The sequence below is a fragment of the Labrus mixtus genome, chromosome 19, assembly GCF_963584025.1.
Source record: "Labrus mixtus chromosome 19, fLabMix1.1, whole genome shotgun sequence".
NCBI lineage: Eukaryota > Metazoa > Chordata > Actinopteri > Labriformes > Labridae > Labrus > Labrus mixtus.
In genome coordinates this window covers 2,108,894-2,123,129 of record NC_083630.1, presented here as the reverse complement: position 1 = coordinate 2,123,129, position 14,236 = coordinate 2,108,894, and the positions used below count along the sequence as shown (strand labels likewise).

General features: G+C 46.3%; 1 protein-coding gene across 10 annotated transcripts in view; it reads left to right on the top strand.

The window, feature by feature from the left end:
• ntng1a (netrin g1a) overlaps positions 1–14,236 on the top strand; it is a 120,235-nt gene that overhangs the window by 92,044 nt on the left and 13,955 nt on the right. For 4 of the 10 annotated variants that reach the window (XM_061064354.1, XM_061064351.1, XM_061064355.1 and 1 more), the window contains exons 5-7: positions 9,538–9,564; positions 12,811–12,855; positions 13,852–13,911. In XM_061064354.1, coding sequence (XP_060920337.1) covers positions 9,538–9,564; positions 12,811–12,855; positions 13,852–13,911 — 132 coding nt within the window. The remainder of the gene's footprint in view (positions 1–9,537; positions 9,565–12,810; positions 12,856–13,851; positions 13,912–14,236) is intronic. The other 6 variants (XM_061064352.1, XM_061064356.1, XM_061064358.1 and 3 more) reach the window with 3 other exon arrangements.

Below are 14,236 nucleotides of genomic sequence, written 5' to 3'. Positions count from 1 at the left end.
AGTGTGGACAACAGGAACGGCAGGAATACAAAGGAGAAATCCTTCCTGCTTATTATCACATCGCCTCCTGTCCCATTTTTATTAACGAGTAACATCTTTAACCCGCTCTTTGTAAAGTGTCTCAAGATAACATTTGTTGTGAACTGGCGCTTTACAAATAATGATTGATTGAAAAAATCATCTTCCTGTGTAACATCTGTCTCTCTCTGCAGGGATTCTTTCTGTAATGATGTCACACGCTTAGAATAACTACCGGAGCCTGTCAGGGACAAACCAACGACTTTTAGACATTAAAAGTAAAGATGAGTGAAAGGGTGAGAGGTTACGGTTAGTAGATGTGTTCATCCTGTTCGGGTATGTGAAGCATTATTCCCCTCCAACATTAGAAGCCCGTGTTTGTGTACAATGTTTTTTTGTTCCTGTCACCAGGCCTGCAGCTCAACTGTGTGTTTAATTAGCGCCATGTGTTTATGCATCCATGCACATAAACAGGCGTGCTGTGCACACATAGCTTCACATCCACCTTCACACGCAGCTCCCACTCGTTTAGGTTTTTATTCCTCTCTTCCATTTCAGCCCTCCTCTCTCTAGAACTCATCTCGCGTTGTTGAGCCTCCTCTCATTCTGTTTCTCCTTCTGCCCTTCCTCGCCACCACCTTCGTCTTCTTCGTCTCCTGCCTCCGCCTGTTCTCGCTCCATCTCTTGGTTTTGTTTCATGCTCACATATCTCTGTCTCTCTCCCCCCCCCCCCCCCCCCACACAACACCCCCAACCACCCCAGAGACCAAGCTTGTTTACTCTGTCTTTTCCACATCTCGGCTCTGTGCAGCTGTGACGCTAATCTTTCTTTCAAATATTTGTTTCTTCCATCTCCAGTTTTTTTTTTTTTACTCCTTCCCCCGTTGCTGCTGCCACCGACGCACACCTCAATCCTGCTCTTAAATCTCAAACTTTCCAACATGGCTCCTGGGCACTTTATGACTTGCCACCTTTAATTCAGATCTACACACTGAGAGCGAGGGATTCGGGCAGTGCGGCGAGGCAAACCGTAATTTTGCTCCTGAGGAATTCAATCTCGTTGCATTTCTGTGCGGTTGTGTTTTGGCAGCCTGTGCCGCCGCTAAACGGTTAGCGAAGCCTGTCACCATCACTGCGCTCCATGTAGCCAAATAGCTCCAGATAATGATGGCAGCCACAGAAAGTAATTACCAACTTCGCCTGCGGTGGAAATTCAGCTGATAAGCTCCTTTTCAGAGACGTCCAGGTAGAGCCAGGGGGAAGCAGGAGAGACACAGAGAAGGTCAGAGAATGGATGCTGACAGAAACGACGTCACACAAACAGTTTTATTTCAGTTCATTCTCTCACACAGCGGAAACGTTCCTCTTCTACTCTGGGTATCAAAACACCTAAGAGTAGAGAGTCTGACCAATCAATGACATTTCACATGGCGGCCATCTTTAGATTTCAGCTTGGAGAGATCTTCTTCAGGGTTGGGTTAAAGGAGGAGAAGTATTTGAATTAACCGCAGCCTTTCTTCTCCTTCTTCTCCAGATACTGCATCTTTTCTTTTTACGTTTTGTGACTGTTCATTTTTGCATCCGTAACCATGGATACTAGTCTGATTTTCTAACTTATGCCTGCTCCATCCTTGGCGTTAAAGTTACACGTTGGTGCGCCTCAAACAGGGCTGAAGTCAGACTGGTGCACACGGCATGATTTTAAGTCCGACGTAACTTTACATCCTGCGTACCTGTTTGACTTAAACTCTGACAAATTCTTATCTACGAGTCTCTCTCAGGTCTACTTCCTTCATGACCTCTGACCTCCGTCAGTCAGAAGAGAACAGGGACTTACAGTCTTCAGTCTCAGGACTTTTTCTTACCCTCTGTTTTATAAGTCAGAACCGAACCGGAGAAATAAAAGGCTTCGACTCATCTCTGAATCTAAAGCGTTTGTACTCGGTCTTATCTCGGTCTCAGACTGGGCGACTCAGATTTTAAGTCAAGACCGGTCAAGACCACCACTGATCGGCTATTTCTCCACTTCATTACTGTGATTAGAAGGAAAACGCCAGTCTTAGTGAGTGACTTGCCCCCTAAACACAAGATGATGATTTTTCACTGATGTTTATGGTCTCGGTCCCGCCCTGCCTTAGTCTTGGTGTTGGTCTTGACTCGGTCTCGGAGCTCTCTGGTCTAGGGTATGCTTTGGGTTCGATTAGTGTGGTCTTGACTACAACACTAGCTGTTAGCTAACTGTGGAAAACAGGTTGTTAATAATGTTGTTTGACCTGAAGTGTGACCAACCCTCCACTCTACAACGTCTTTTCATCCTGCATCAATTTGAAAACATTGCATTAATTCACATTTGTCCAATTCTCTTTGCTTGTTTGATCTGCAGCCTGAAAATATCACATCATAAAAGTATGTGAGGTCAGAGGAAGACGTAAAGATGGGGACTGAATGGTTGGGCACATTTGATGTCCTCTTCCTGAGGGATGAGCTCGCTCAGTGAGGAGGAAGCCAGAGATTGGACGCCCCTCGCTGGGAGAGCGAGCGCTCTGTGATTGGCTTCTGATGATGCATTAGTGAGGTTACAGCGATGGTTTTGGACGGATGACAACAGAACTGTAAGAGAACCAGTGAAGGATGAACATGAGGCCGCTCTCTACTCTTTTCTTTATGCCTACATTTAAATGTGCATTCTGTCGTATGTGCTGACCCCACACGCACACACAGATCGTGTTCAGTGAGCCGCACGGCGCTCAGAGATCATGTTCACTATGCAGCAGCATCCAACGTCCCTGCACAGCTCATAAAAATCAATGGAGCACAGCGACAACACAAGCTAATGCTCTTCCTGTGCGATAGGACGGAATTAGATTGCAGCCGAGCCCCGTAATGGCAGGTCCGGGCAGGTGAAGGGGAGTGGAAATGACGGTGATTGTGAATTAATCGAATGAGCCGACATGGGAGCCCGGACATCTGCTCCAAGCCCACAGGTTGTTCATAAAGTGGAGGATAATTGCACTGACGGACCATCGGCGTTCCAAATCATGACCTGGAAGAGAAGCTTATTTGGCGCCAAACTCCACAAACTGACCGAGTTCAATTTGTCAAATGAGCTTCAACCACTCCGACACTTTGACTGTAACTAGAGTGAGTAGATTAACCCATCGTATGCCTCATTATGTTTTCAACACATCTGTTTACATGGATTTAAACCTCCTCCTCATATTACTTCAATCATTCACATTCAAACCTCGACCCAGACAAGGTGTTAAATGTTGAATGCAGCGGGTTATCAGGCTGCAATGGCTGCAAACTTTATCAAATATCATCCACTCAAAGTCGTTGTTTTTGTCCCTGACAGGCTCCGGTAGGTATTCTAAGTGTGTGACATCATTACAGGAAGGATCCCTGCAGAGAGAGACCTTTGAGTTACAGAGGAAACACATTCATACACCGCTGATGAAGCAGCAACTTGAGGTTAAGTGTCTTGCCCAAGGACACATCGGACATGTGGCTGCAGGAGCTGGGGGCCTCGACCCTCCAGTTGAGAGAAGACAGACTCTACCGCTGAGCCACAGCCGCCCCAGCCATGCAGGCTGGGTTTTAAAAAAACAAACATGATTTCTGCTGATGTATCTCTGACGTTGAACACTTTCTGAACATATTTCTTACAACTCTAAAGAAGATTCTCTCTGTGCAAACTTCCCCTTCTGCTCGATAAAATCTCCCCCACAATAACAAGAGGAATACTCTCCCTCTCTGCTTTCATATTTATATCCCTCTCCATTTAATGCACTGAGTCCCCTGCTAATCTTGCAGCCTCGATGGAGATAGCGTCAGTGTGTTATTGCTCCGTCAGCTGCTTAAGCAGGCTCCTTTTAGCTCTGCACGACTCTTCCTTTTTTACACTTCACTTACAGAGATAAAAACTCTCCCAGTCTCACTGTTGTGACTGTGTGAGTAACTGGAAAGATCTTTTATTTTAATGCACTCTTTGCATAAATAGAGTTTACAGTAGCCTACATGTGGAAGTATAACGAGGGTGTTCATACACGGTGTAAAGAAGGCGTGCAGCTTCTACAGATAAAAACTGTTTGCTCCACTGCTGCAGCTGAAGGCGTGCCTTCTGTTCTCACACAGTTAGCAGATAAAGAAGAATGAACAGGACGGATGTATCACGATTTAATATTACAACAATGGATACTTAAACTCTGATGTTCTGCACAGGGGCGGGGGCCGAACTGGGACGCTGACTTCTGCAGAGGGGACCTTAAAGGGATACTTCACCCGTTGAAACATGAATCTGTATTGACATTGGGTCATATATGTAGTAGAAATGTGAAATACATTTTGAAGTTGGTGCCTTCTTGGTCGAGAAAAGACAGAAAGTGTCTTTTTGGCTCATGTGGATGAAAGACACCAAATCCCAGCGTCCGCAGCAGCCAAAACACAAGACCGGCCTGTCGGCAGCAGCCATCTCACCGCTAGATTTATATTTTTTCACCATTATCAGCTTTCTCCATAGAGCCTGTTAGCATAGCTTCCAAGCAATATGGCGGACGTTAAGTTTCAATTCTGGGAGTGAGTTCCCACCCACTGATCTGTGATTGGTCTGTAGCTTCAGTGGTCGAAAATATGAGGAACTAGCGTTGTAGTTTCCCCCCGCTAACCGCAACAGCTTCCGATGGCGCAATATGACGATATTTGTGTCACTGGAAGCTCCTTTTCAGACTCAGAAATACAAAGATTTCCCATCTCAGGGGAAAATGAGGGCGGGATGCCCGACCATTCAAAAATGGTCCACTGATAAAAAATATTCTGCTAGATCTACTTTAAAAAAATAAGGCAACTTTTTGCATAATTTATTTATGTTGATCAAGCAAGATTGTTCTTTGTTTAAACTACTTACTTATTTTTTTACATGAAAAATAAAATCCAAGTAAAGTGAACTTAATTTTGTCAAGTAGATTAAGCAAAACTAAACTTTGTATAAAATACTCAATTTTTTCAATGTAGTAAATGAAATTTGCAGTACAAGTATAAGCAACTTGATTTAATTATGTAGATCAAACAAAACTAGTCTTTGTATAAATTACTTAATTTTTTGATGTTTTTAATGGCATTTTTAAGTAAAATCAACTTAATTATATCATGTACATCAAGCGTGACTATTGTAGTATTTGGTGTTTTGAAATACCGAATGAAACACAGTAAAGATAACAAGATCGTTTTTTGTTGTGTGGATGAACTTAAAAAGATTGGCTCACATTACTTAAATTATTCGTGTTCCGAAAAAAAATCACAATGTCTTGTATTTTGAACAAATGTTTTTGACTTAAATACTAGATATATTTGTGTAAAGATACTAACTTGAATTTTTATTCAATTCCCACATAGCCCGTGCACGCTGCGGGCCGTCAGCGCTATGGTTTTGCTCCGTCTGACGACGCGCTCTCCTGCCCCACGAGATCCGTTTCTGGAGCGTGAGCACGACAGAGAGCAGCCATGAGCAGCTGTACACACATGACAGGAGATGTTCAGTTTGGAGAGAACAAAGAAATGGAACAACGTTTAAAAGACTCTTCAAAGACATTTGGACAAATTGTCTCGACTCTCCTCATTGTCCTTGCTCTCGTCATTCCTGTCTCATGGTCAACATCTGCCCGCCCTCTTGTGGTTTGACATCCATTAAGCTCATTGAGATCAGCGAGGGGTTTGAACGACAGATTTGATCAAAGTGCACGTACACAAACACACACGCAGGAAGTACTCATGGTTCATCGCCATGTTTGGAGACATTTTTTTGACGGCTCCATCAGATGAAAGTCTCCAGAATCCTGCACTGAAGCCTCCCCGCCTCCTCGCCTTCCTCCGCCGTAGGTGTGGTGGTGAGCTGCAGAGGAAGAAAGCGATGGTTTTGATTCCATTTCTTCTTCTCTGGTTCACGTGGGCGCATTCCTCCGCTTGCCCAGCACGCCTCCCTCCCTCCCCGCGGTGAGGGGGCTGTTTGTTTTAGCGAGCAGGCTGCCTTATTGAGGGCAGGGGGAGCGCCAACGGGGGGGGGCTTAAACGGATGATGAGAAAAAAGAGGAGCTGGCGTTGAAAGCAAACTCCTGTGAAAAGCAGAAATACAGCGACAGTGCGTTCACGTGAAGGATTCAGATCAGAGAGAGCACCACACGTGAGTCCTAATTAAAAACACATCGCCACAGAGGGTGACGTGATGGACAGGAGGACGTCTCGTCACATCCACGGCCCGGTGTGGCACAGATCTGGTCACCATAGCGATGAGACGGAATGTATGCTCAGCGGCTGTCTGGCACCGGGACGGAGAGTGTGTGTGTGTGTGTGTGTGTGTGTGTGTGTGTGTGTGTGTGTGTGTGTGTGTGTGTGTGTGTGTGTGTGTGTGTGTGTGTGTGTGTGTGTGTGTGTGTGTGTGTGTGTGTGTGTGTGTGTGTGTGTGTGTGTGTGGGGTGGGTGGGTGGGTGTGTGTGTGTGTGTGTGGGGTGGGTGGGTGGGTGGGTGTGTGTGTGTGTGTGGGGTGGGTGGGTGGGTGGGTGTGTGTGTGTGTGTGTGGCTGCAGATGTTTCAAAGACTGATGTGCGGAGAAAAAGCGTGCAACTTTTAAGATGACTCCCATATTTGAATCTGTGTCTACCTGTGAGCTCGACGTGTCGGCTGCTCAGGTGTGTTGTTGTTGTTGTGTAAGACGACAGAAGTGACCTTTTCTGGCACGACGACGATGGGGACATCAAAGCAGAAATAACGGAAGGAGCGGGACGATACCGAAGAACCGTGAGGCTCGACGTGCTGCAGACGACTTTTTAAAAATCTGACTGAAGACTGAGATCGCCACCGAACAGAAACGGGAATATTTGGAAAGGTCCAAAGAGAAAAAAGGAAAACATTTAATAAATCTGTGTCATCAAAACTTACAGGTAAACAAACGTTGCACGCTCTTTAAAGTGCGAACGCAACGTGTTCAAACAGGTGGGACATCTTAAACAGGAAGTGGCTACAAGCCTCCGAGCATACATCACCATGAAGATCAGCTGCTTCCTCTTTGAGAGTACATGAGTCAAGACTACAGTTCTACATGCTACACCTTTAATGAGAAAATCACTCATAAGTAATGTGCTGTTTGGACCTCAGATGGTACAGAACTAGAGACAGAACAAAACATGTTTTTAAAAATGCTTCATAGACTTTTTTTTTTTTTTTAAGATTTATTTTTGGGCTTTTTGTGCCTTTGATGGAGGGACAGGACAGTGGATAGAGTCGGAAACCAGGGAGAGAGAGCAAGTGGGGAGTGACATGCAGGAAGGGAGCCACAGGCTGGGTTTGAGCCTGGGCCGCCTGCTTGAGACAACAGCCTCCATACATGGGGCGCGCACACTAACCACTGTGCCACCAGCGCCCCAACGCTTCATAGACTTTTTGACACCATTGTTTTTCTGGACGCCCCTTCATGATCCTTCATGAACCACTGGCCTAGTGGTTAGTGCTTGTGCCCCTTGTACGGAGGCTTTGGTCCTCCAGGTGGACGGCCCAGGTTCAAACCCTACCTTTGGCTCTCTTCCCGCATTTCATTTTCCCCCCTCTCTCTCTCTCTCTCTCTCTCTCTCTATCTCTGATTTCTCTCTCCACCGTCCTGTCTCTAAAATAAAAAAACATAAATTAAATAAAATAAAAATGTTCAAAGAGTAACGTCTGACATCACAGACTGAGATTTTACAAAGACTGAGGATCTTCAGGGTCACTGACTGCAGGACGACGCCTAGATTCATCCAGAGATTATTTCCCATCATGCACCTGGTGTAAATGTATTACTCCACCTTATGAACAGAAAGCTGAGGTGGAGGAGAGAGAGGTGGAGCTGTGGAGAGAGTGAGAATGAAGACGATCAAACTCGGCCATTTAGAGGAAGTCAAAGTGGTGACAAGGTTTGGAGCTGCAGGAGGATGGTCACATCGGGGATCTCCAGGGTCGTGGTCATTTCTGTCCCCCTCCTCTCTCTCTCGTGGTACAAAGAGGAGGACGCGTCTCCTCCAGGTTCTCCTCATTTTCCACCGTCCAGGAGAGCAACACGTTCCTAACCTCCTCGCCATGTTTACTAGTTTACAGCTTCCTGTTTGGTGGTGGAGAGGCCGCTCCTATTGGTTGTTGACAATGGTGATGCCATTGAACGCCACAGTTTGAAGAAGACTAGACTAAAGAGCTGTGATGATATCAAACATGTAGCAGGATGATTTAAAGATCTTATGGGGCTCAACAGTGTAGCTCCTGAAGTTAGAAAATCCTGTTCATTTTCTCCATAGCTGATTTGATTATTATCCATGATGTCATAACCATCACAGGTAGACTGACCACGAGCTACCTGATTGTGAGACGATGGTTTATGCTCCTGTAGGAGACACAAGTTCATCTGATATCAACCTCGATTTAAGAACACGGTTTATTCCTCGGGGAAAATAACTACATTACCCATGATCATAGAATTTCACAGCGACGTCTCTGATTGGTGGAACTCGCCGTTACCATGACAATGTTTCCTGCCCGTCAGCCGGCTAGCTAGTTAGTTAACTAACGTGAAGTGTACTAATTACATTGTTATTCCACATTGAATGTAATTTATATATTCACAAACACTACAGGATATTAAAACACATTATATCAAACACGATAACAACTACAAAAGTTACAATAAGATGAAGAGGGATCATTCGCAATGCATTGTGGGATATGTAGTTCCTTGACTCCGGGTGAAAATGAAGAACAAAGTCTTGTAACCTTGTGCCTTGTTCTCCGTTTATTAACGCCGTTTTGCAGCTGAATCAAATGTTTTATAGTCACAAATATTTGGGTAGCTGGTTGTCATGGTAACAGGCTTCAATCTGTTGTTATAATGGTTTTATGAACTGTTAACGGAGCCAGATTCACCGAAGAAGTTGACGGTCACTGTTGAGCTCTATTTTAATGTTTTCTGAAAGTTCATTTCATGCTGATCAAACTTGTCTCTCTCTCTCTCTCTCTCTCTCTCCCTCTCTCTCTTCTCTCTCTCTCTCTCTCCCTCTCTCTCTCTCTCTCTCTCCCTCTCTCTCTCTCTGTCTCTCCCTCTCTCTCTCTCCCTCTCTCTCTCCTCCCCCTCTCTCTCTCTGTCTTTCTCTCCCTCTCTCTCTCCTCCCTCTCTCTGTCTCTCTCTCTCTCTCTCTCCCCCTCTCTCTCCTCCCCCTCCCCCCTCTCTCTCTCTCTGTCTGTCTCTCTCTCTCTCTCTCTCCCGCCACTCTCTCTGTCTGTCTCTCTCTCTCTCTCCCGCCACTCTCTCTGTCTGTCTCTCTCTCTCTGTCTCTCTCTGTCTCTCTCTCTCTCCCTCTCTCTCTCCTCCCCCTCCCCCCCTCTCTCTGTCTCTCTCTCTCTCTCCCCCCCTCTCTCTCGCTCTCTCTCTCTCCCTCTCTCTCTCCTCCCCCTCCCCCCTCTCTCTCTCTCTGTCTGTCTCTCTCTCACCCCCCCCTCTCTCTCTTGCAGGTATCCCTAATAACATTGGTCCAGTTAGTAAGTAAACAGTCGCTGTACTCTATGACCGCTCGATGCTTTGCTTTGCCTTCTGTGCCACCTTCACCACACGACCCCTGACCTCCAGGCCAACTGTTCATTTCTGATTCCAGTCTTCATTTGGGGGAACAATAAACTGTGTACACTAACATCCATTCTTGTTGGGTGGGAGTAGATAAATAATACCTGGGGGCTATATGGTATTAATTCATCCAGCCTCCCCGGCGCTGCATGAGACTCTCGTTTGTTTCCCCCTCCTCTCTCCCATGCATTATAAATAAATGGCATCCAGACTTTATTAAAGTGCCAGCACCTCTCTGGCTGGGTAAAGTCACAGGAGGTCATTTTAATATGAGCCGTGAGCACCTCAGCCGGTATTATCTTCGTCAACCAGTAGCCCCCGAAGAGGAGGAGGAAGACGAGAGGTGCCACGGCTCGGGTTACGGCTGCCTGGAAGGCGGCGTGATGCAGCCACTGAAGGACTGTATTGAACAAGTCAAAGTGCATCCACAGCCTCAAAGCTCTGTTCTCACTGAGCATCCTTTGTTCCTGAGCCAAGCATTGATTAGCAGAGCGTCCCCTCCCTGTCTGACTCAAACACACCGGCTGAGGGTTCACGACTAAGAGAAGAAGTCCTTGATGAATCCGCCTGACCCGTTCAATAATGACTAATAACTTTATCTTTGTTAAAGTACAAGAAGCCTTCAGCCGTGTGAGAGGCTTTCATTAGGAGCAGACGTCGCCATCGTAACCTCATCCATTGGTTTATGAAACTTTATTTAAACAGCAATAATTGCATTTTGGTGTCCACCACCTTCTTTTGACGTGACGGTGGCGACGTCTGTATTTAGTCGATGAAAGGCGAGTTCGCTGTTTCCCTCTGTGGACTCAGCCTTCACATTTACCTATTAACAGGAAAGATTGGTTATAAGTGAAGATTGTTTTTACAATTTAAGCGGAATATTGTAACCGAGCCGGCCTACACACACACACACACACACACACTTATCCTGTCCTTCATCGTTTAAAGACTAAGACGATGAGCGGGCAGGTCTCCAGCTCTCCGCTGTGACAGACACAGATTGTTCCCAGGTGGTTTTTAATCAGCTTTAGGCTGCGAGCTCGCACAGCCGGGGAACACTGGTCGTAAAGTCTGATGTCATGAGTCAGAAATGGACAAGTGGCCAAGAAAACCAAACCCCCCCTTCCCTCCCTCCTCCCCCTCCTCACACCTGAGAGGTGATGCTTCCTCTTCATGCACGGCCTGACGGGCGCTCAGTGTGTGTGTGTGTGTGTGTGTGTGTGTGTGTGTGTGTGTGTGTGTGTGTGTGTGTGTGTGTGTGCCCCTCATACACACATATTCACATCATGGTAATGCCAGACCTCACCATGTCCAAAGCTGTCCTCAAATCCTGCTCGGGAGTGTGTGCATGCTGATAAATGTGTGTGTGTGAGTGTGTGTGTGGTGTAGAGAGGACACTCTGACAAACCAAAGTCTTCACTCCTCATCCAGATCGGCCCGCAGGGATTTAGAGTCCTCATGAGTGTGTGTCCCGGCACACAGCGAGGAGGAGGACGTTTTCAGAGCAAACACAGACGGCTTTAACGAGTGTGAGATTAATAAAGGCAGAGTGGAGTGGACAAATAAAGAGGTGACCACGTCCTTCAGGTTGTTAGACGGACACAAACAAAGCTCTCCACTTCTCATGTTGTTGTTTGAAGGTAATTGAATCCCGTATTGACTTTTCTCAATTCTATTCCAAGTTTATTAAGCCGGGCAGAATCGCCTAATGCGCACCATTAAAGTGAAATTAATATTTAAAAAAACAATTCTGGCTCCGCAAGATTGCATTTCATTACGGCTATGGCATTGATTAAAATCCATCACCACTCGTTTCACTCGCTCCACCTGAATATTCTCCTCAACAGGATAATGAATGGAGCCCAGATGTGTGTTACATCCAATCAGTTAGCAACACAGAATGATTAAAAACGACTCACTTTACCAATTAGGCGTTATAGATCAAGACAGAGCGCCTTCATCACGTCTGCTAAACTCTGAGAGCGTCAACGTCCAACGGAGACAAAAGGATAAAAGCACACCAGGCTCCTGTCGATTTATCAGATTTACGACCTGAGTTTGTGTGCGGATGTCGAGCGCCCTTTTTCTTTAAGCTCTTTATTTGTTAATCAGTCATTTTTCAAAGAGTGACTCCTGAGACTTCAGCTCGGTGGCGACGTCGTCAACGGAGCCAGAATCCCTCAGCGGGAGATGATGTGAAACGAGCAGATAAGAGTATGAAAGAGCAGGATTGTCTTTTTGTTCCAGCTCTTTTTGAAATCTACGCCTGCCGATGTTTAAGTGAAGACTCAGGCTCACAGCTAAGAGGCAGGATTTGATTCCAGAGCAGGAAGAGGACAGACTCAGGATCCAGCTGTCTTATCCTCACACTCAGTTAGTGTGAGAGGCCTCCTGCCGACACGCCACCGGACATTCATTATGTGAGATTGCATGATTCATGGAGTCGGATAGCCGGAGGACAGAGAGATCAAGTGAAGAGGCCGAGAGGGCACGATGAGGAAACGTATCCGTATTCCTCCCCTCGCTCGAGTCCTCTCCATTTCCAGCCGCAGCGCATTTCCCTGACACGGAAATACTGACTTGTATGTAATTATGAGGTTATGCTACCCGCAGCAGTCCGTCATTCCCAGTCCCAACACCTGCCATTATTTATTCATTGTTATTCTCCCAGCAGAAACACACTGTAATGAGATATCGATTACTCAGTCCATCTGATGAATTCAACAAAATGCCCCCCGAACTTCTTAATTTGCTATGCCGCTCGCTCGCATAAATCACGACTTAAACACAGCGTTTCACAGGGTTTTATCTTTTTTTCTTCAGTTTGTCACTCATCATTGCCATCGCCATGAACACACACACACACACACACACACACATACAAGCCCATGGAAGTCGCACAGTGACGCTCAACGTCTCTCGGATGGGCCTGTGGATGCATCTCTTTGCTCGTCCATGTCAGCCCTGCCCCATTGTATTTGTTTCCTGATTTACAGATTTGAGTCATGCTGGACATGTCCGTGTCTCCAGTTATGTGTGTGTGTCCACCACCACCACCACCACGTAGTCCCCCCTCCCCCTCCCCCACCTCTATAGACCTCTTATGTGAAGTGCATCACACCAGTGCACATGAATAACTCCTGGTTTCTCTCAATTGCACGCAGTTCGGCCGAATGTCTCATCGCTAGGTGTCGCTAACCGAAAAGAAGGTAGGCAACTGTAAGAACATGCAACAACTGTTTATTCCACATTTTCCCAGGTGAGAGGAGAGCACAAACAGAAACAAGAGGCTCCGGTAGCTGAAAGTATTTGTTGGGTAATTCTTCCCCTTCGCCCTTCTTTGGATATTCTCCTCCCAGAACAAAACAATCTGCAGCTCATAAGACGGGTTTCTGGCTCCTTCAGTGTCTTCACGGGGCACAAATGTTACAGCATGTGGATGAATGGATTATCCTCTCCAACACTTAATCTGAGCGCTATACATTTATACATACACATTTAATTATGTGCAGATCTTCCAGGGACCCTCCGTCCCATCTTAAGGCAGCCGAGGTTTCATGCTGGTTTTTTATGCAGATGGATGTTAGCCTCGTCTCAGATTAATCCATGCTGCACATGTGCAGAAACAACGAGTGTTTCCATGACTGCAGCCGAGCGCACACAGTGTATGTGTCGGGGGCTCATGTGGCCCAGCACAATGGCCGAGGCTGGGCCTATTATTCCTTCTTCACACTGTTTGTTTTATGAGCGGAGAAGAAGGGAGGGATTGATGTGATCAGTGCGAGCCAGCTCCTTACCCACGCTCCTCTGCACACATTGAGAAGGTGGAAATCGTTGGCTGGCCTCGGCTGAGCTGGAGAGCAGTTTGTCAGGGGATAGTTTGTGTCTGGGGAAACATACACACACGCTCTGAGTTACACTAAGCACTTGTTAATGAAATGAGGCATAAAAGAGGGACCATAATATTAGGCTTGTTCGCCATCTAAGGCGTGTGTAACAGATGCTGCTACAGGCAGCCAGCTCCACTTGGCAATGTCACTCCTTATTTCCCAAAGCCATCCTTCATCATTCTGTTTCTTTTTCTTACTGTTACGTTTAGGATTCGGCATGATGCGCAGTGATTCTCTGACATTACATGTTCTCTGGTTTAATTGATATATCATGTTTTTTTTTGTTTTCTTTTGTTTCTTCTTTAATTTGTCTAGTAGCTCCTCAGGTTGCGTTGTCCACTGCCCCCTCTGTCCACGTTGCAAACAGCAAGCGAGGTAGGAGCTCTGGATTCATACATTGACACCCCCCCCCCCCCCCCCCCACCTAGACAACCCCCCCCCCCCCAGCCTTCTCTCTGTCTGAACTGATGTATCTGTTTAGCTGTTAGCCCCCGTGACCCTGCACCACTAATCTGATGTCAGAGCACTGTGTGCAGCTCAGTGCTCCACCTTCACTCGTCTCTGAAGCCTTTTACACACTAAAACTCCCCCAATCCTTTCTTCCTCAGTCAAAATAAAGCGGTTGCATGAGACTTGGACTATTTGTGGGGGGACATGTTTCCAAGTGGAGACTTTTTTTATTCCCTGTGCGTGCATGATT